The 19,783-nt window shown below is 44.6% G+C and overlaps 2 protein-coding genes across 10 annotated transcripts in view; both read right to left on the reverse strand.

Moving 5' to 3' along the window:
* Positions 1-367: 367 nt before the first annotated feature.
* ubp1 (upstream binding protein 1) lies at positions 368-12,933 on the reverse strand. 7 transcript variants are annotated; one of them, XM_052070926.1, is made up of 16 exons: positions 12,666-12,933; positions 8,436-8,587; positions 8,194-8,270; positions 8,011-8,116; positions 7,817-7,923; positions 7,035-7,187; positions 6,009-6,119; positions 5,819-5,926; positions 4,883-5,019; positions 4,764-4,818; positions 4,588-4,681; positions 4,003-4,093; positions 3,790-3,908; positions 3,574-3,716; positions 2,590-2,641; positions 368-2,493 (listed from the first exon to the last, which is right to left on the reverse strand). In XM_052070926.1, exons 1-16 carry the CDS (start codon positions 12,737-12,739, stop codon positions 2,456-2,458), a joined length of 1,617 nt encoding a protein of 538 aa, XP_051926886.1. In that variant the 5' UTR covers positions 12,740-12,933; the 3' UTR covers positions 368-2,455. The 7 variants fall into 7 exon arrangements, with proteins under 7 accessions (XP_051926886.1, XP_051926891.1, XP_051926888.1 ...); XM_052070931.1 differs by having other exon boundaries at positions 8,507-8,587; positions 12,666-12,932; XM_052070928.1 differs by having other exon boundaries at positions 8,194-8,295; positions 12,666-12,930.
* Positions 12,934-13,614: 681 nt separating this feature from the next.
* The window catches only part of clasp2 (cytoplasmic linker associated protein 2), a 41,726-nt gene continuing 35,557 nt past the window's right edge, over positions 13,615-19,783 (reverse strand). For all 3 annotated transcript variants that reach the window (XM_052070947.1, XM_052070946.1, XM_052070945.1), the window contains 9 exons: positions 18,551-18,694; positions 18,321-18,464; positions 18,125-18,231; positions 16,888-17,207; positions 16,550-16,743; positions 15,698-15,826; positions 15,300-15,506; positions 15,030-15,146; positions 13,615-14,298 (listed from right to left, as the gene is read on the reverse strand). In XM_052070947.1, the coding sequence (XP_051926907.1) occupies positions 14,221-14,298; positions 15,030-15,146; positions 15,300-15,506; positions 15,698-15,826; positions 16,550-16,743; positions 16,888-17,207; positions 18,125-18,231; positions 18,321-18,464; positions 18,551-18,694 (1,440 nt within the window). In that variant the 3' untranslated portion in view covers positions 13,615-14,220. The remainder of the gene's footprint in view (positions 14,299-15,029; positions 15,147-15,299; positions 15,507-15,697; positions 15,827-16,549; positions 16,744-16,887; positions 17,208-18,124; positions 18,232-18,320; positions 18,465-18,550; positions 18,695-19,783) is intronic.

Here is a 19,783-nt window from a genome sequence, read left to right on the forward strand (position 1 = left end):
AGTTGGACTTTTTTGAGGGATTTTTTTTGCAAGAAAAACTTCATAATCTCAATCAAGTCATACTTTATCAAGAAAAAGGTTTTTGTGAAAAGACGTAATGAGTCATATTTTTAAGACAAAAAAAACTATCGATAAATGTATATTTGTTAAGACATTATTCTAACGATAAAATCATATTTTTTATAGAAAAGTTTTTTTTAAGACAAAAAGAGCCTACGGCTCCCATCCACCCCCCTTCTATACTACTCACAAGAATGAAATTGTATTTATGGATATATTTATTTGTAATGTTACCAGCATAATCACCCCCGCCCCCAAATCTGACACAAATGAACTCCAAATTTCAAAAGGCACCAGGAGAGGCGAGTCAGGTCTGAAATCATTTATTACCAGCACGTGTGCATCTCCAGCAAAGCACACACGTGCAAACCACAAGCAGAATCACTGACGTTTAGCCCGGACATAAAGAGTGGTTATCTCGCTTGATTGGACACACAAAGACTCCTTTATCGCTTGTTATTTTCCAAACATTTTGACTGTGCTGTGTGGCAGACTGGAGGAGGAGGAGGAGGGGGTTTGGGGTGATGGACTACCAACTACACACAAACACACGCACACAGTTTGTGAGTTTTCAGTGCAGGCTTGGTCTCATCTCAAAAAAGTAGAACAGGACAAGACAGGACGGGCGACGTCTGACGTCTTCCCCCGACTTCCACATGCAACATGTTTGTCATAGCCACAAATCTACAATCAAGAATGGGAGGAAAATTAAAACACATGCACATTCACGCGATTAAAGAAGCAGACACCTCATTTAGGAGGCTTGACGAAAAACTATACAGTATGTGTGATTTTTTTTCCTGTTTGTACTAAGGACTATGAGGCTCACACTGAAAAGAAAAGTAGTATACTGGACGAATTTAGTCCGATGATTTTCAATTGAGAACGTTTTCAAAAGTATGCATATTTTGAGGCGGGGAAACGACTTTTTGATGACAAAAATTACACTTGGGAAAAACGTTGATTTTTTTTAGTCTTATTTTGAAGGAGTGCGGAGGGGAACAAATGTTGAAGAATTCGTGTTTTGGGTAAAAGTTAGTTTTGATCCATCTATCTTCTACTGGTTATCCGGGGCCGGGTCGCGGGGGCAGTAGCTTTAGCAGGTAAGCCCAGACACCCCTCTCCCTAGCTACTTCTTCCAGCTCTCCCGGGGGATCCCGAGGCGTTCCCAGGCCAGCTGGGTGACATAGTCTCTCCAGCGTGTCCTGGGTCATCCTCGGAGTCTCCTCCCGGTGGGACATACCCGGAACACCTCACCAGGGAGGCGTTCAGGAGGCATCCGAATCAATAACCACATCGGTGACTTCGACCACAGAGATAGGAGAGCCCACCTCAGAGTCCCCAGACTCTGCTTCCTCCAAGGAAGGCGTGTTGGTGGAGTTGAGGAGGTCAAGTTATTAAAAAAATATTCAAAATTAACTCAAATTTTATGTCTCATTTGACAATTTTTTTTCGAGAATGGGGAGAATTAAAAAAGTGACATTCCTGAAAATAAAACAGCACCCCAGCTTTTTCCTAAAAAAATAATTTTCATACTTTTTCTTCTCAAAGAAAGAAAAATTCTCCAAAAATCACTTCTGAATCATGATGAAAAAGTTGTTATCCCTCCTATTTTCAAAAACTGATTAAACATTCCCGACTTCCTTCTCAAGGTATTAGTAGTGTTTTCTTGTCAGTGTGGCCCAAACATTTTTGAGGCTAATTACCTTGCACTTGCTCGCTTTGTTGCCCAACTAAAGACAAAAAAATAATAATAATTCAGAGGATGGACATGGAGCTGCCATGATGTCTGTAGGATGCCGCTGATGAGCTGCTCGCGCACAAAAAAAAAAAAAGTGCCGACTCTCTCAAAAAGTATTTTTGGTCCTTTTTCTGGGATTGAGCTGGTCTAACACAAGAATGTTTCCGGAACACAAAGCAGCGAGTAACAGAGAAAAAGAAAGAAAGAAAGATCGAGAAAGTGCGATCACCCAAAAGGAAAAATGACGACGTATATCCACGCATTTAGTTTGCTGAGCACATAGCTGGTCGATAACATTAAGACAACACCCTCCCCCCTTCTCTTGCGCTTCTCAATCAAGTTGATGAGCAAAACAGCATCCGATACTGGCCTGCGTAAAATGCATAAAAACTAAGCAAAGCAAAGGAAACAACAACAACAACAACAAAAAAGCTCTCCAGCCAGCCCCTCTTATCCTCTTCCTGTGTTTTCAATATGAAACAGCGGACACATCCCCCGCATGTCAGATGCTAACATTTTTACACGCCTCTTCTCTTGGCCGTCCATTCGATCGAGAGCGGAGGGGTGAGGTGGATGGGTGAGAAGGAACGCACAGGCAGAGTCAGACATTCGGGTCGGGTTGTGGGGGAGAATGGCTGATGGTGGTCCTGGGCCTTACTTCAGGATGAGGTGGAGTCCTTCGCCCTGCTCGTCTACAAAAAAAAAAAGAGTGACGGCGCCGTTCAAAATGTTGCTGATGTTGCCCCTGGGGGGGGGGGGGGGGGGGGGGGGGGGAAACAAACCCTCACCTTTGACGGTGTTGATGACAAAGCAGCTCTCGTCCGTCAAGTTGTACACCATCTGCACACACCGGCATATCGTGTTTATTACCAACAATGCATGAACAACGCACACACCCACACCTCAAAAACCAAATTTGCATTTTGCAAGAGTGCCTCAAATTGGAAATGAGTGACTTCGTAATTACAGTGAACCGTCTATCGCGTTCCAAAAAGAATCGGTGATCGGCGAAATCCGTGAAGTAGTCAGCGTAACTCCTCCTAAGGGGTTTCTTAGATTTGAAAGACTTGGCGAGTTGACCAATGTATGACAAAAATATACAATTGCGCAATGTTTACCATTCCAACATGCATCTCGACGACATTAAACGCACATTAGTCATGGCCGCATACCGTTTCGCCTTCTCAACGGGAATTTAGGAGTAGTAAGAAGAAATCAAAGCTCTTGCCGCTTTTGTCTCTTTGCTCAAACTGACGCAACTCCTCATCAACGTGAACCACTTCATGCCACTCAATGCAACCCTCAAATGTAACAACAACGGGCACAATAACCCAAATAATTGCGGGGTCCTAAGCAACGACAGTTGCAGTCAGCTTTATTATTGGACAATACAATACTGTACTATAGAATGAGACAAAAGATCTAAAACCTGTTTTGGTGGCAAATGTAAATTTTGCAAGCTGTACAGAGACGACGGGCGGAGACTGTTGACATTGGTCTACAGTCCCTTTGCCAATCAGGATGTAGAACACAATGCGCATATAAATGACTCAAAACAAAACATAGAAACAGATATCCAATCGTCGTCCGTACACTTTGTGCTCTATTTTGCTCGAGAAAAAAAAAAAAAAGACTAAATTGTATCTGTTTGGAGAAGGCAATTTGAAATGGACGCAGTACAAGATTTGGCCACTCGGGGTCAGTGTTGACCAAATCATGAAATAGGTCCCTGACGTTCCAGGTTCCAGAAGGCAGGCAGGCAGCATGCGTACCTGGTCGCTGAGCAGAATGTGGATGCCGGTGGGTCCTTGTCTGTACACCTGGTTTATGGTCCCCAGTGGGAGCCCGCACACGCTGGCCATCTTGCGGATTAGCTCGGCTGCCGTCAGCTCTTCCAGGTACAAAGCGTGGTACACTGTCACGGGGGAAGGCAAGATATTCCGTTTAGCTCATATTTGACAGCTATATGAATAATATAAGTATCTTACCATTTAAACTGGGTGAGAGGCCCTGTTCGCCATTTTCGCTGGGGGCGTGTCTCTCCAGTAGGGGGCTGTGCTGAGGGGATTCCTGACACACGTACACAGTCAAGCGAGGACGCACGGACCTTAATACCCACACACACACACAAAATAAACACCGCCGTCCCTAAATGAAGATCAAAGAAGTGCACACGAGCGCCGAGAGGTGAGAACACACACTTTGATTTGAGTGCATTGAAGAGTCGGATTCCGTCCGCAGGACCACATATCTGGACCAGGTCGTCCCGGGTTAGCTTTAACAAATCAGAACCTGAACAAACAAAATGAGCCAAGTGAACAAATAATCATTTATTTACCATAGAAAATCTCATTGAGTGCCGACCCGGTGTCTATTTACACATGTTTTCTTAACATTGCATCATGATTTTTTTTTTTTTTTTGCTTCTTATATGGGGAAAAAAAGGCAAACAACAACTTGGCAACAAGGGATGGAAAGCGAGACCCATCCTTGCTTCGTTCAAGATGCTAGGTTATTAGAAGCCGTGTCACGCACGCATTACACATATTGCGCTTCAAAGTCTGTGGTCTTGTTTACAGTTTCTGTTAGGGCTGTGCATTCATTCATTCATTCATCTTCCGAGCCGCTTCTGCACTGTGAAGCCGACGTGCTAACCACTAGACTACCGGGCCGCTCAAAATGTAATATTTTCATATCAGTTATCTTTGACGGAACAATATTACTATGGGTTCATTGGCTGGTTTTAACAGTCCATCAACAGCGAACTTTAACTTAACTGTGTTTACCTGAGAAGTGAGTGAAGACTCGCGTGTAGGAGTTGAATCGGTTTTTCAGCAGCCATTTTTGTGTGTCCTGAATGGACGCGGTGGGACTCAACTGCTGCGGGGGAGACGCCACAGAACGTCAACGCACACACATACGCGCACACACACACACACTCCAGTTGTCCACTTAGTCAAACCTCTGCAGTGGCATAGCCGCTGGGTTCCGCCTGGTGATTGGGGGAGGACGAGTCGCTGTCGAGAGGGAGACACGGAGTCAGTCAATCGTTAAAAGATGGCGGCGACGCGGGCTCCATACCTGTCCGGTAACGAGGAGGTTGTGGTTGTGGTGGTGGAGGTGGTAGAGGTGGTGTAGGTGGAGAGAGGCGTGGACGTGAAGGAGGGAGTAGCTGCCTGGTTGGGGGCCACGTAGGCGCTGTCCGGCCACGGCGAACACTGACAAAAAACAACATTCACGGGAGCGCCGATGAAAATCACGTGCACTGTACACGAGCACCACGTTCAACTTTACAGTCAGGCTAAAATTCATACAAAATATAATACTGATTAAAATCCAAATTATATTAATATAATTTTTTGTGGAGTTCTTTTTTCTCCCTCCGAATTGATCAAAATCCCACATCACAATCATACTTGAATTTATTTTTTTTTTACAGGGATTTGCTGGATGCGGTTTTCGAAGCAAGCCAAACTAGTCAATAAATTTGACTGGAAATTTGTGCAATATTTAAATTAATGTATGATTATTTAGTTAATATTTTAAAAAAAAATAAATACATGAAAAAGTATCAATGGATGAAAATTAGGAAATGTCACTTGTATTATGTATAAACAGAAAATTATATTCACAATAAAATAAACAATGCAAACTTTTCACATGCGATGAGAAAACAAGATCCCCAAAGAAACAAAAATCTATTCTAAAAAATAACCAAAATATTTAGGCACAACAAAAGTATTGACTATTTAATATACTTACAAAATAAAATTACCAAGTATAATAAAACATAAACAATGTCTTCAATTGTCATTCATTTAAGGGGGGGAAAAACCCCCACAGATGACAAAATCAGCTTGCTATCATACAAACTACATTTGCATCATTCCTGAAGTCATTTTTCATTAAATGGTCACAATAACAATAAAAGCACATATGTGCATGCACAACCCCCCCACCCAACCAATGTTTTCTGAAGACTTTCAAAAATCATGTTGAAATCCAAATTTGACTCACGCTGCCTCTCTTGGCCAAGGAGTCGCCGCAGTCAGCCGGAAGCGTCCGCTTGCTGGATTTCTTCAGCTCGTGGTCGCCTGCTTCCTCGATGATGGGCTCCAGTCTCGTCTGCTTGACGGACACGCGAGAAGTGAGGGAGCAGCTGGGCGACTGACGCAAGGCGCTGCTGTGCGACCCAAACAGAACTGACCTCGGAAAGGATAGTGGTATCGTAAGAAGGCTGGTACTTCTCCTTCTCCTGAGCGCTACGTTTCTCCATCTTCTCGCGATCGGTCTTCTGCTTACGATCCGCACCTTTTGGCTTTAAAAAAAAAAAGGGGGGGGGGGGGGGGACAAACTAATGCGGATCAACGCCAATAAAAGCCGATCTATCACGCTATGTATATAATTCTTCCGGTAAGGGAGTGACAATTTTTTATTCCAGCAATGCGCAACGCATCGCCAATGACGTTTTGCGATTTAAATGACAATGAAAACAAGAGCTGCAACATGTACAGCTCAACTGCCCCCCCCCCAAAATAAAATAAACATTTAAAAAAATCTAATTTATCGCATTGCATCCAAACTCATATTACATGAATCAGCTCACATCTGCCACCATTTTAGCGCCTCTAAGTAACCCCCAATAAACTTCAGCTGCTCAAGTGGGGTTTCAAATGCTAATTGTAAAAAAGTTTGGGGTTACATCAACAGTGGGCGAAAATTTGATTGATCGTCATCTCCCTCTGTCTCTTTTTTTTTTTTTAAATCATAAAAACCTGGCACTTTAACTCATTCAGTACCAGCCAATTCTGGACCAAGTCTGAAAAGACGTTTAAAACCGTCTTTGGGAGTGAATGAGTTAACTTGATATCCACAGTGCAGCTAAACTACGAGACTAGAAAAATTCAGAATATTTCAGATTTTGCTATTTACCATTGGCTTTGGTATATGTCCGAGTAAAATGATTTATTATCGAAACTAATGAACTTCTGGCTCCCAAATACAAAAAATGTCTTTTAGGGCATTTATTTGCTGAAAACAAAGATGACAAAAAGTTACTCGTACCAAAATATTAATAAAAGGTGTTGTTTTATTTGATTTTTATCCAGAGCTACCTTATGTACTGGAGTTCTTCAAACCCCCAAAAATATCACAGCTTTCAGGATTTTCCGCATTTTAGGCTGTAGCGCCGCCCCCCAAAAAAAAATCCAGCCCAGGAGTGAGTAGCGAATACCTTAAAGACTTTGATTTGGCAGGAGGCGGAGTGCAAGTGCTCTGCGTAGTCGCCGGCGTCCCCCGGCGCAAACGTGTCGATCTGGATCCGGAAGGGGACGCCCTTCTCGCCGCCGTGTTTGCGCGGCGTGAACTCGGTGCTGATGCAGTGAACCTGCGCGCCAGGCCAGAGGCGGAGACAAACCGGAAAAACAACACAACGGGTGAATCAAGGTCATTCGTCAAAACAGATCTTCATTCCATCATTTCAAACAAGTATTTAAATATATTATGAATAAATGTGGGGTGAAAAGTTTGTTCAAAAATAAGTCGAGTAACTAAAAAAAAAAAAAAAAACTAATAGAATTATGCAAATACACAAAATAAATATTTAGATGACTAAAGATAAGTAAATTGTTAACCAATGATAAATTACTCAACGAATCATGAAGTTACTTTTTGCGGAAATCCCCCAAGATATAAAATTATGAATGTGACCAAATGTAAAAAAAAAAAAAAAAATAATAATCATGATGATAATAATAATTATAAATGTCTTAAATGTATTTATTTTTTTTTTTAAATCAAACTAAATGATAATCACAATTTACTGCAATGTAATTAAAAAACAAACATTTACATGAAAATTTTTACTCAATCTGAATCGTGCATCGATTTATTAAAATTATTATTTTTTTTTTCAATCCACTGATGAATGACAAACAAACCGGGAACATGTTTGTAATCGCCTACCTTTGGCAAAATGTATGTTTCGACAAACTCCCTGATGGCCAACCGCTTTACCTGGACGAAGACGGACGCTCTCTTGTTCAAGTCCCACAGGAACTCCGCTGCATTGAGCTGGGAGGGGTGTGTCTTGGGCTCCACGATGCCCACTGACATGGGAATATCTACACACACACACACACACTTCTCAGAACAACCAAATACGCTCGCTCACACGAGACTTGACGCTTTTGCGGCGGCGCGTGGGTTACCGATATCCAGTAAACGGTCGCCGGGCCGATTCCACTTCCATCCCTCCAACTGCTGGTGTTCCGTGTACTGAAGCCGCCGGTCGTGGAACACGACGCGCACTGTGCTCTACACTCACACACACACACACACACACCGTGTCATACAAATGACTACCGAACCCGTGTGACGGTGCGTGTCCTTACTTTCACCATCTTGTTGGTGAGTTCTGGCATCTCGCCGGGCTTCCTGTTGTCCAACATGCGCACCTCGTAAGACTGACCTGCAAGACGGCCGCAAAACACCAACTACGAACTTTATTTCTCCGGCCCCGTTTCATTTTATACATGAAATATATATTCAGTATATATATATATTTTTTTTTTCAAAGGAAGTTGCTAGTGTTTGACGCCACGGCCGATCGATGTTTTAAGATAACTGGGAGGACCTTGGTTGAGGTACGTGAGCGTCTCGTCATGCAGCTTGACGGCGGGCGAGGTGGCGGCGCACAGCACATACTGGAATGGGGGGTTCTTGCTCTCGCTCTCCAGGGGGAGGCTGGAGTCCTCCTGCTTGAAAATGGGCAGGGCCAGCACATCACTGCAACGCACAAGAGACGGAGGGCGTCACGAAAAGCCTACTAGAACATTGCAAGTGTAACGAGAGTTGATCAGAGGCTCTTGAAAACCGGGAGGGGTGCGCGCCGACACTCATTGAACAAGAGTTTGATTGTGATTGGTTCAATCAGAACACCGCCACATCCCCGGTTCTTGTAGGGTGTGCACACTTCAGCAAGCATATTATCTCGTATTTATTATACGGGTTGTCCGTTTTCAGCCAGAGCACCACGGACAACCCGCGGCGTCTTCAAGAGTCACCCGACTGGGTCGAGGTGTCCTGACCCCTCACCCAAATGCAGACTTAACAAGCTCGCCAAACACAACCGCGGATGAGATAAACGCAGCTGCGGGCAGATGGCGCAGGGGGAGCTGATAAGGAAACGTGTGTGTGTGTGCGTCAAATAAATGTAACACACACATGCAGGAGGGAGCCTTGGACCTCCTCATGGTACTGGGTCAGACGGCTCGAACAAAATATATAGTTCACCGATTGTCAAGAGTATGAAAGGAGTCGGCTCACAAGTCTGATATGAAGGCATGTCAAGGCGGAAGGAATGCTCAAGAGTGAGCTCAGGGAACGAGGAAGCGGTGCAACCAAGATCACAATTCCTTGACGTCAACAACAACAAGCTTTTGTCAAAATACCCCAAGAGCATATTTCTCGACAACGGGCCAGATGTACGCAGTGGCGCGTTCTCATGCAGTGCACCAGCCAAGCGAGAGTGATCCCACTTAACTCAAGCGGCAAGAAATTCCACAGCATCGTCATTCGCCGATGCAACATTTTCATCACCGAGCCACCAGACGACAAATTAATTTTGCGGCGCGTCGCACAAGGCGGCCAAACACACGTCGACGATTGAGCTGAACATTGTTATGAGAAGCTAATGGTCATCTGAGCTAACACTGCAGCTCTGCTTACCCTTTGGCTTTGAAACGTTTCCCTCCCCGCGTCAATGTGGGGCGTTCACTCGAACTAGTGACGCTTCAGCTGCCGCTTTATTGGCATTGACAGGCGGTGACGCTCAATATGAATTCATTGTGCCCGTGAAAGGAGCTACACAGGAGGCCGCTAGCCAATCACAGGGTACATATCGATTTTGTCAATCTAATTTTGATATGGTTTGATATGTTTTTCTCCAATATGAGTGCCACTTTTGAGCTACTAGCACGCAATTAATTGCTAATTTGTAGAAATAGTCATGCAGTAGCACGATTAAAGTCAGTAAATGTTACTAGTGAGGCGTATCCATGCAGGAGTTGGCCACTCGGGCCGGCCGAAATGTCTTCATCGTCTAGGAATTGAAATATGAACATTCAAGATATTCAAATCAAAACGAGGACAACATCAGTCATGTGACTTTGCCACAGTTGTGTTGCGTTGTACATTTCAGTTCAACCAAAAACAATTCTCCTTCCGAGTTTGGCAGTGATTGACAGTTAAAACTAGCAGATGTCAATCATCAAGCTAGAGGGTGAGAGTGAGGAGGGACACGCAGCCGCTGCCGCCGAGACGGCACGCATGCAAGAAATCCACTTCCGTGTTCGCGGTCAAATATCTACCGACGGTAGACATATGTTGTCTTTTACAAACATTACGTGACCATATTCGGAATTTCAAAATTACCAATGGATAGGATACCAGTCTTTATCTGTCACCGGTTTTGTTTTTTGGGCGGATTTGTAAAAAGTCATACAACGTTGTATGGGGACCCTCAAAATGCGATGCAGGCGTAGTCCATAATCGCTGTGAGTCCACACGTCCATCGCCATGTAATGCACAATGCATACACAACCGTCATCATGTGCGGGGATGAGTAGTGTCTATCATTCAAGCGCAGTTGCGGTGCAACACGAATTTAATTTTTTGATGACTTTGTTAATGTTGATGGATGTCGGTTAGTTCTGATTATTAAAAAAAAACACTTCCTTTTGATTGATATATATTTTTCTTTTTAAAAAAATGGCTATTGAATTTCAGCCACATCGCACAGCTCTATTGACAACTGTATGCAACTAGTGACTAGTGTCATCATAAAATCTGACTAGTTTGCATCTAGCGTTTGTTTGACTTCTGCTGGTGGCATGCAGATAGCAACGAGTGATGACAAAGACCGTACAAGTTTATTGATCTTAAGCTGAATATTAAAGATGTTGAATAAATACTCAAAACGGCTTTCCATATCCAAGTACGAGTACACACTGTGCATTCACTTGGAGAATTCAGCACAATAACAGAATATCTATTGTGCCCGTGCAGAACAACCATCTTACTAGTAACCTTTTGATTCACCACTTGTGCCATGGTTGGCCTGCTAGTGCGCAATTAAACCTTGCTAGTCAACGACTGTGACCAAACATTAGTCATATTCAAGAGAAGTCTCCTGGATCCTATTTGACGCACCATATTGCCCACAAGTACTTCTGCTGCACTAGTAACCTAGTTTTCTTAGTAATGGTCAAAAATGTCATATTATGTGTGTGTGGGGGGGAGGGGTAACGGTACATTTGTTCTACTATTGTTGCACTGAATTGGCTTTCAACCGATGACAAAGACTGTACGGGAAACGGGTATCGAATAAATGCTGATACAGCGTTACAGAAGCTACCTGTGTGTGACACGTCTAGTAGTTGGAAACTCGAACTAGTGCATCGCAGTAAGGTCTAATTCTATACAAGTAGGCCAAAAGTGGAACTAGTAGAGGGAGGCATGCGTTACTAGTAAGCCACAGTGGTACTTTTGTTAAGGACAACAAGTATATTAAGAAGAATATGGTGGATGGAGACTTAAATGTCCACCGTGTCCCGGTCGGTTGGAGGTCTAACCTCATGCTGTAGGCTGCCGCCCCCAGCTCCTGGCCGATGCCCGAGAGGCTGGCGTCGAAATCGTGCACCAGCCCCGACTCGATTGTTGCGTCGTCGATCTTGAGCACCCAGGCCATAGGGCCTAGCTCCTTGTCCTCGGCTTCCACTTGGGGGGCCGCCAGCTTGCTGCTTCTAGTGGGGGGCGAAGATGAGGACCGGGGGACGTGAGGACGACGAGGGGATGGAAGAGACGAGGAGGAAGTCCGCCCGGCCTCTTTCTCTCTCGACGAGGGAAACTTGTCCTAGCCTAGCTGGCTAGCCAAGCGAATCCAACCGAGATGCAACTTGTCGCCATAACTCTCCACTTTTAGGTGAGGGGGGACTACATTAGCTCTCGGGTGCGGCGCAACAAAGTGCTCATTCGGGGCCGCCACAGTGTGAAGTTTACAGCCCCAAAGTGACGGTCGTGACACGGACGAAGAAGGAGAGGACGGCGAAGCTCACATGCTAACGATGGCTAGACTAGCTAGCTTCAGGAGAGGCTTTCTCCTCCCGGACTCGTCTTGCTTTTTTTTCACCGCCACACTCGGCACAAAGAGTCTTAAGTGATGGAAACCAACCGGGAAAGGGGAAATATATTTGCGACTTATTCCCCCGCACACCTTGCTGCTACCTAGCGGGGCTAACTAGCACCAACTTCCCGCAGCGTTTGACTCTGTTGTCCGGGGTGCTAGTAGCACCGCCCCCGGTCGCTCCAATCAGCAGGCTGGCTCGCAGTTCTCTCCTCGCCGCCGCGGTCCTTGAGCCAAACCCGAAGGGACATACAACCGGGCATCAACATGGCCCCTCCAGCGTCTTCCCCATCGCTCGCTCTGCGGAACCGCACTGTGAAGTGCTGCCCCCGCTGTTCCTCCGTGGAATCCTTGCTAGGCTCAGCTTCAGCCTCGGCTAGGAGTGGCCAGCCAGACAATCGACGTTCTTCTGCTGTGGTTGCTCAGCCAATCAAAGACGTCCGTGCTTTTGTCATTAATCGCGACCCGCCCCCTTTCCGAGCGACAACACTTGCAAAGTTGACAGCGCAGCATATTAGAGAGGGATTTCTGTCATAAACTAATTCATTCTTTCAAGCGAGAACAACAAGTCGACAGCCGGGCTCGTCCATGTGTGTTTTAACACCCCACCCCCTAAATTTCAGCGAGTATGATGGAAACGTGACATTTTTTTTAAAGGGCAAATTGAATATGGGATCTTACCGTCGGTGACTTCCGTCGTGTCGCTGCTGCAGCAGCGCGCGGAAGTTCTCGGTGCAGGGCTGCCAGAACAGCATCGAGTCCCGCGGTGGTGGCCTCACACCAGTTAACGAATTCAAGCCGGCCAGATATGGAGGTCCGACCACGGGCTCATGGCAGCACTGGTCAGAGTGAAAACAGGTGCTACTGCTGTTCTTTCTTTCTGGTGAATGATTGATCCGAACGGACCCTGAACGAGGTTTGCGGTCAAAGTGTAGAAGCAAACTGAGGGGTGGGAGGCGGAGGGGGACATGTTCGGGGATAGTGTCAATGCTATTTTAGCTGAAAGGGGGCGGGGACTGCTGCTTCGTTACATAATAAGAATGAAAAAGAACATAGCCGACAACAACGAACTCCTTCAACTGACTGAGTACATCTCTTATTCTCAAACCTTCAACTGACTGAGTACATCTCTTATTCTCAAAAGTTGACAAAATACCACATCTAAAAAAACATTTTTAACTTCTATAACCCTCCTGTTTTTGGTTCTTGTTACGACACAAATTATCTTCGGGATTTTAGTCTTGAAGAAAATAGTGGAAAAATACCTATAACTATTATTTTTAAATCCTCAACTGTAAATGTCAATACTTATGAAAACTTGCATCACGCCACACACAAAAAAAATGTTTGCTTCTTTTTATATACAAAGTATTGCATTTATGTAGTTATAAAAAGAGTTGTGTATATTTTTGACAATATTTTACTTACTCTACCTAATAAATATTGAAAAATAAATCTTTTGGTCGACATTCATTTTAAATGAAGTAAGTTCCACATTTTAAAATAAATTATGATTAAATGTACAATTGACCCATGAACGCTGCGCAGGCAAAGAACAAACATAGGTTAATCTGTAATGAATTACCAATTCTATTAAATTGCTGCAGTAGAATTGAACAAAACCATGATGATCTGTACAAGTTCTTTATTGTATTGTAAGATCAGCTTTTGGAAAAACAGGGCGCATGGGGGGACACAGCGGAGGAATAACAGTGGACAAACTGGAAGGTTACATGACTGGAAAGAAAAGAAAAACAGACAAGACAAAGTGACATGTTTGATTTTGTAAAAGAATAATAATCTCCAAGTGTCAAGAAAGCAAGGCTGGGTCGCGGAGGGGGTGGAGTGAAAAATAAAAAAAAACATGTGCACACCCCCATGGAGGACTATTTGGAATTTTCCTTTTTTTAACATAAAATACATATCCACTGTCGCATTCTGAAAGGGGTGGACATTTTGTTCACAGTCGAAAAAAAAAATTAGAACTCAGATTAAAGAACCTAAAAAAATAAAATGGTGAGTCATGCATTGCCAAGCATGTCCGCTTGTGTACCGCTTATGACTTATCTTTTGTGCCAGTCAGCACCTCTGTGCACTCTACTCTAATCATTCAAAAAAAAAAAAAAAAAGCATCAATAGATCCTTTGAGCCAATGTTGAGGCAGGGGCGGGGATGGGTATTTTCTTCATTATCCTTGAGTGACGGGCATGTCCCCTCGTGGAACACACGCGTTCCCCTATAGGCCGTCTGATGGCGGCTCGCTGCCGCTGGAGCCTGACTGGGCGCGTTTGATGTACAAGTTCAGCAATTTCAACTGAAACGCACAAAGCACAACAAAAAGATATTTGTCAAAAAAAGGGGGATTGGGAGTGTCTTTGACATAGGTGATTTGAGTCACATAGGTGTTGAAACTGTGTTTCTGCTTATATTTTGCTGGGTTACTACTTCCTATTATTTCAGAGGACTCCGAGTGGCTTTTTGTAAACATATAAGCATAATTTGTATCTGTCACTGGTATGTTTAGCAATGTTTTTTTTTCTGGTCAGCTCCATACATCCAGTTACATCTACTGCTGATCCCGGGGACTGCATTCTTTTTCTGGGTGACTTCAATGCTAACGTGGGCAATGATGGCGAGACCTGAGGGGTGTGATTAGGAGGAACTGATCAAAACTTGAGGGCTTTTTGTTACTGGCCTTCTGCGAATGTCACGAGTTGTCCATAACGAACACCATGTGTGAATTCACACAAGGGTGTCCATATGTGCAAACGGCGCCAAACACCCTTGGCTGCAGTTCGATGATCGACTTTGTAGTCTTGTATTCGGGTGAATTTGTAATCCCGTATTCAGGTTTGCGGCCACACGTTTTGGACCCTTGCTTGAAGACAGGGGCGGAGCTGTCAATTGATCACCAGTCAGAAAAGGGTGGAGTACCCTCTTCTCAAGGTTGGTGACGAGAACTGCTTTTGTTTTATTTGGAATTTGTGTATTGGTACTGTGGCTGCTTTTACTTTGGTAGGTTTCCATTTCCTGCTCCCATCTCACCTTGCTGCTGGAGAGCTGACTCAGGTGCGGCTTGAGGTCCTCACCGATGACGGCATAAATGGCCACCAAACAGAAGACACAGGCTTTCCTCACACTGCTCTCAGAGTTGTCGTAACCCTGTGGTACACACACAAATGCATCACTATCAGTCGTTTGATTAAAATATCTCTCTCTCTCTCTCTCTCTCTCTCTCTCTCTCTCTCTCTCTCTCTCCCCCTCCCTCCCACCTTCCATTCCTCCCCTACCTCCCTCCCGCCATTCCTCCATCACCTGTATAAGTCCCGGCACAATCTCGGGCAGCAGTCCACCAAGGCCGTCACGGGGGATCCTCTCCACCACCTTGGTCTGCATCTTGATGGCGGCCAGGTTGATGGGGTAGTCAGCCGACTGGATGATGGGGCACAGGACCTTGATGCACTGTTCGGGGCTGATGGACAGCGCCAGCATGGCCGCCGTTTCCTCCGCTGCCCGTACCACCTACGCCCAAACACAAACAGGTGATTGGCTACTGGAAAATTGTGTTTATTTATTTATTGGAACAGTATGCAGGCAGTTCCAAATTTAGAGTTGCGTTCCTTCTGCGAAGTACCATGTGCCACATCGTGCTGGGCGGCCCTGAGCTAGATTTTTAGTTCAATAAATGAGTCCTCTGTAACTGGTTTGTTTACCTCCTTGTGGGGGTCCTTATGTGCCTCCAGGGCCTTCATGATGGTGAGCTCAGCATAGTTTTTGAACCGCCACGGCTGCTTGCTGAGAATTTCCCGCAGGACTCGCAGAGCCAGCGTGCGGATCACGTGCTGTGTGGAGAGGTGTGAATAAATTGTCATTAATTGGATTAAACATTTTTGGATGAGCAAAATGAAATATTTAGACGTCAATAACTATTATATATGTTACATTGATAGAAATAATAAACATGTATTTTTAGAATATCAGAACTAAATAACATGAAATGAGATTTATTTTAATTATGAAAATAAAATATTTAAAGTCAATATTTCAATTAAATAAATGTTACATTGTTAGAGATGATTAAATATATGTATTTAATTCTCCAAATTAAATCCACATTGAATATTTGCTAAAATCAAAATTGCATTTAATGTTAAGATAACTAAATACTAATTTCATTAATTTATTTTAACATTAGTTTAGTTAAAATAAAATTGGTGATATATAGAAAAAAAAATCAGCATTTAAGGGATTTCTTTTAAATATGACATTAGAATTCACCTAAATTTATGGTACATTTTATATAAAACCATTTAGTGATTAAAAATGTATATTATATATATATATATATATATATATATACACACACACACATACTTATACATACACACATACACACACACTCTCTATCTGCGCAAATTTGATGTTTGGACTTAAGAATTTTGCGTCATCTCAGCATGACGACTCAAATTTCAGATTTTATTTTTGTTTTTCATCCGCCCCGCCATGCACTTGGAAAACCAAATCCAACTTTTGTCAAAGCTCATCCGAGTGTGTCTGGGGCCTACCTCTCTGTCACCCATGGTCTCCAGGAGCAGCAGTAGAATGGTCTTAAAGTGCTCGTCCCACACCTGCAGCATGTTGTCATGAATGAGCTTGAGCAGCTCGCCGAGTGCCGCCTTGCGCTCCTCCACACGCTCGTTATGATTGGACAGCTCTTTTAGCAGCTCGCCCATCAGCTCCGACTGGTCCAGGCTGCCTTCTGCTGACCCTCAAAATGGAGGAGCAGATGTAAACAAAACTGGCGGCGCTGTATGACAGCATTTCCTCTGTGCCGCCGAGTTTTATGAATACAGAAGCCAAAACGAAAGCGGTGCGAATTAGTGCATTTCTTTCTCCTTTTTACCGTCCGTGAACTGCTCCGCGTCGTCCACGCTGGCGTCTTTACGGCCGGGCTTGAACGGAGAGTCCGCGAAGAGCTTACGGGCCCCCCGGGGGCTGGAGGAGAGCAAGGGTGTGTTGAGGAGAGAGGTCTTGTTGTCCAGAGCCGTGCGTCCGCCGTCGGCGGGGTCGGGCGCTCGGCCGTCCACGGCGACGCCCTCCTGGAGCTGATCGTTCATGTCCTCTTGGCTGCGCACGCTGAAGTTCTGAATGGCTTCGGTGACGCCCTTCAGAGAGCTGTAGATGTCCTCTGAGTTCATGTTCTCCGTGTCGTAGTCGAATGCACTGCGATGCAAGCGCCAAAGGAAAGTTAGACTCAGCAGCTGTTCATCGACTAAAATGGTCCAAACGATGAATGAACGTTTAGGGAAGCCGATATCACTCATTGTGTGAGCAATCGGCGCATCCCTAATTTACTAAAAATTTCAATGACCGTATTTCAATATGTTCATTTATATTTTAATTTACATTTAGATTTATAAAAAATATGGCTAATATCGTATTGGCCCGAATATAAGATGGTGTTTTTTGCATTGAAATAAGACTGAAAAAGTGGGGGTCATCTTATATTCAGGGTCTAGACATAAATACCCATTCACGACGCTAGATGGCGCCAGATATCATTGAAGCGAATGCTGAACTTGACTCCCCAGGCCAAAAAGAACCCGTCACGAAGAATAAACATAAAAATAGCGGTAGCACGAAGAAGAAAAATAAAAAATAGCGGTAAGAAAGAAAAGAGAAGAAAATATTAGAAGAGATAACAGAAAATGGAGAAACGTAGCGACAATCTGGAGAAAAGTGGATCGAACATGTTAACTGGCAGCTGAGGAGTTAGGATGTCATTTACATTTCAAAAACCAGAAGCCATTCATTTACGAATGTGATTGCACTTTAGTTTACATATTTAAAATGTTCAGATATTAAGATTTGAATGAGGCAAAATAAAATGCTTTTCCTCTCAAATATATTGTAAGAATCATTAGTTTCAGATGTACTGTACCGTCATTATTTTCTGTATAAAAATTCATTTGGTGTTCAAAAAGTCTTTTTTTCAAACTTGTATCTTGAAGAAGAGGGGGTTGTCTTACAATCAGGGCCGTCTTATATTCGGGCCAATACGGTAATTTAATTGATTGATATCTTTATATTATATAATAGATAGATACCGGAAGTTTGACTTTCCCTTAATCAACTGTTACCTTGGTGAGGGAGTGTTCTGCGAGGTGTTGGTGGGAGATGTCACTGGGCTGGACCAACTCGCCGGAGAACGAGGGGTGTGTCGTGTCAGAGGACTGCCTATCGTCGCCTGGAGGTGGGGGGGTTAACAAAAGCAATGTCAGCTTTGGGATAGCATGACGTGGTGAGGACTCGAGCAGCGGTTGTGAGGCGTGGCACCTGGGCGACGTTGCCCGTGTTCTTCAGGTGGTTCTGGAGCAACTTGGTGGCTCCGTCCTGGAAGGTCTTGGGCAGCGCTGCCAGCAACATGGTGAACTCGGGCGTGTTGAGCTGGAAGAGGGCGATGAGCACCGCCTGGGCCGCCTGCGATGCCACAAAGCACATCAGGTAAGACAGCGGCGGCCCAAAACCTCCCCGTAGGGAATGGAGGCGGCGAGCCCCGCGCACACCTTTCTGACATCTGAGCTCTTGGGGTCGGTGGTCCAGGTGATGATGCGCGAGACAGCCAGCCGAGTCTCACTGGAGTTGACGAAGTCGGGAGCTTCCATCTGCAGCGTCAGAGTCTCGATGTAACGCAGAATGGCCACCTTGACCTGCGGTGACACAGTGACACACACATTTAGCTCAGGAGGGAGGCCCCGCCGTGCAACTTCAAAACATGAAAATCGAAATGACAAAAATCAGTTTGAAAGAAAATAAATACATTTCCAAAAAGGTGACTTTGGGTTTTGTGACTTTTTTTTTGTCATTGCCTGTAGGTGGAACGTGGTTGCAAAGTCAAATTAATGACTCCAAAACAGGCAGAATGTGCCTTTGTCGGCAAGGCTTCGAGACTTTTCTCTGGAACTCCATAAAAATAGACTTGTCAGCCAATTTTCATACTGCTAATGAGAGTGACGCATGGGGCTGAATTTTTAACTGAGTTCTGTGTTTTCCGAGGAACCTTTGACAAACGTGAGACAGACTTTTCTAGCGTACTCCACTCACATGCAATGACAAACGCTTTCATGTTTTGCAGTTTTATTGCATCGATTAATCGAGTGTACATGATTCAAATTTTGTAGCCATTGGACAAAATGTCAAATTGAGCCACAAATGGCCGCTTTGTGTCAAAATGGTGTCTTTTTGGCCACGGTTTCTTGAAACTTTCGGGGGGGTTTATGTAGGACAACTAAATTTCATGTTCCCGAAGTGTGCTGGGAACCCTACAACTTCCCCCATCACGACTTAAGCGCAGCACACTGTTGCTCCCCCCCGGAGCACACTGACCTGGCAGGAGCGTCTCCAGGCGGCGGCCTGCTCGTCTAGTGAGCAGGCGTGGCGCCGTGCCCTGGGGGGGAACAATTTTACCCCGGACCCTCCCCTGCCGCGCCCGCAACACAAGCTCCGCACAGGCTTCAGAGAGAAAGAGGAGAAGCACCGCGTCAAGTCAGCAGAGTGTGAGGGTAGGGGGGGGGGAACAGTTTAGTAGAAGAGGATGGTTTGGTCCGCCGTTTGCGCTGTGCCGCCAGGTGGAATCTTTAAATGCAGTGAGGCTGAAAGTTAATACAGTGGTGCGCTGACTTATGACAATGACTCATCTCAAATTGTCTTTATTCATTGAAATGAAAGGAAAGTCAATTAATCCGTTTCAGCACCCCCCCCCCCAAAAAAAAAATCTAATACGAAAAATAGCACTCTAC

This window comes from Hippocampus zosterae, chromosome 7, assembly GCF_025434085.1.
Source record: "Hippocampus zosterae strain Florida chromosome 7, ASM2543408v3, whole genome shotgun sequence".
Taxonomy (NCBI): domain Eukaryota; kingdom Metazoa; phylum Chordata; class Actinopteri; order Syngnathiformes; family Syngnathidae; genus Hippocampus; species Hippocampus zosterae.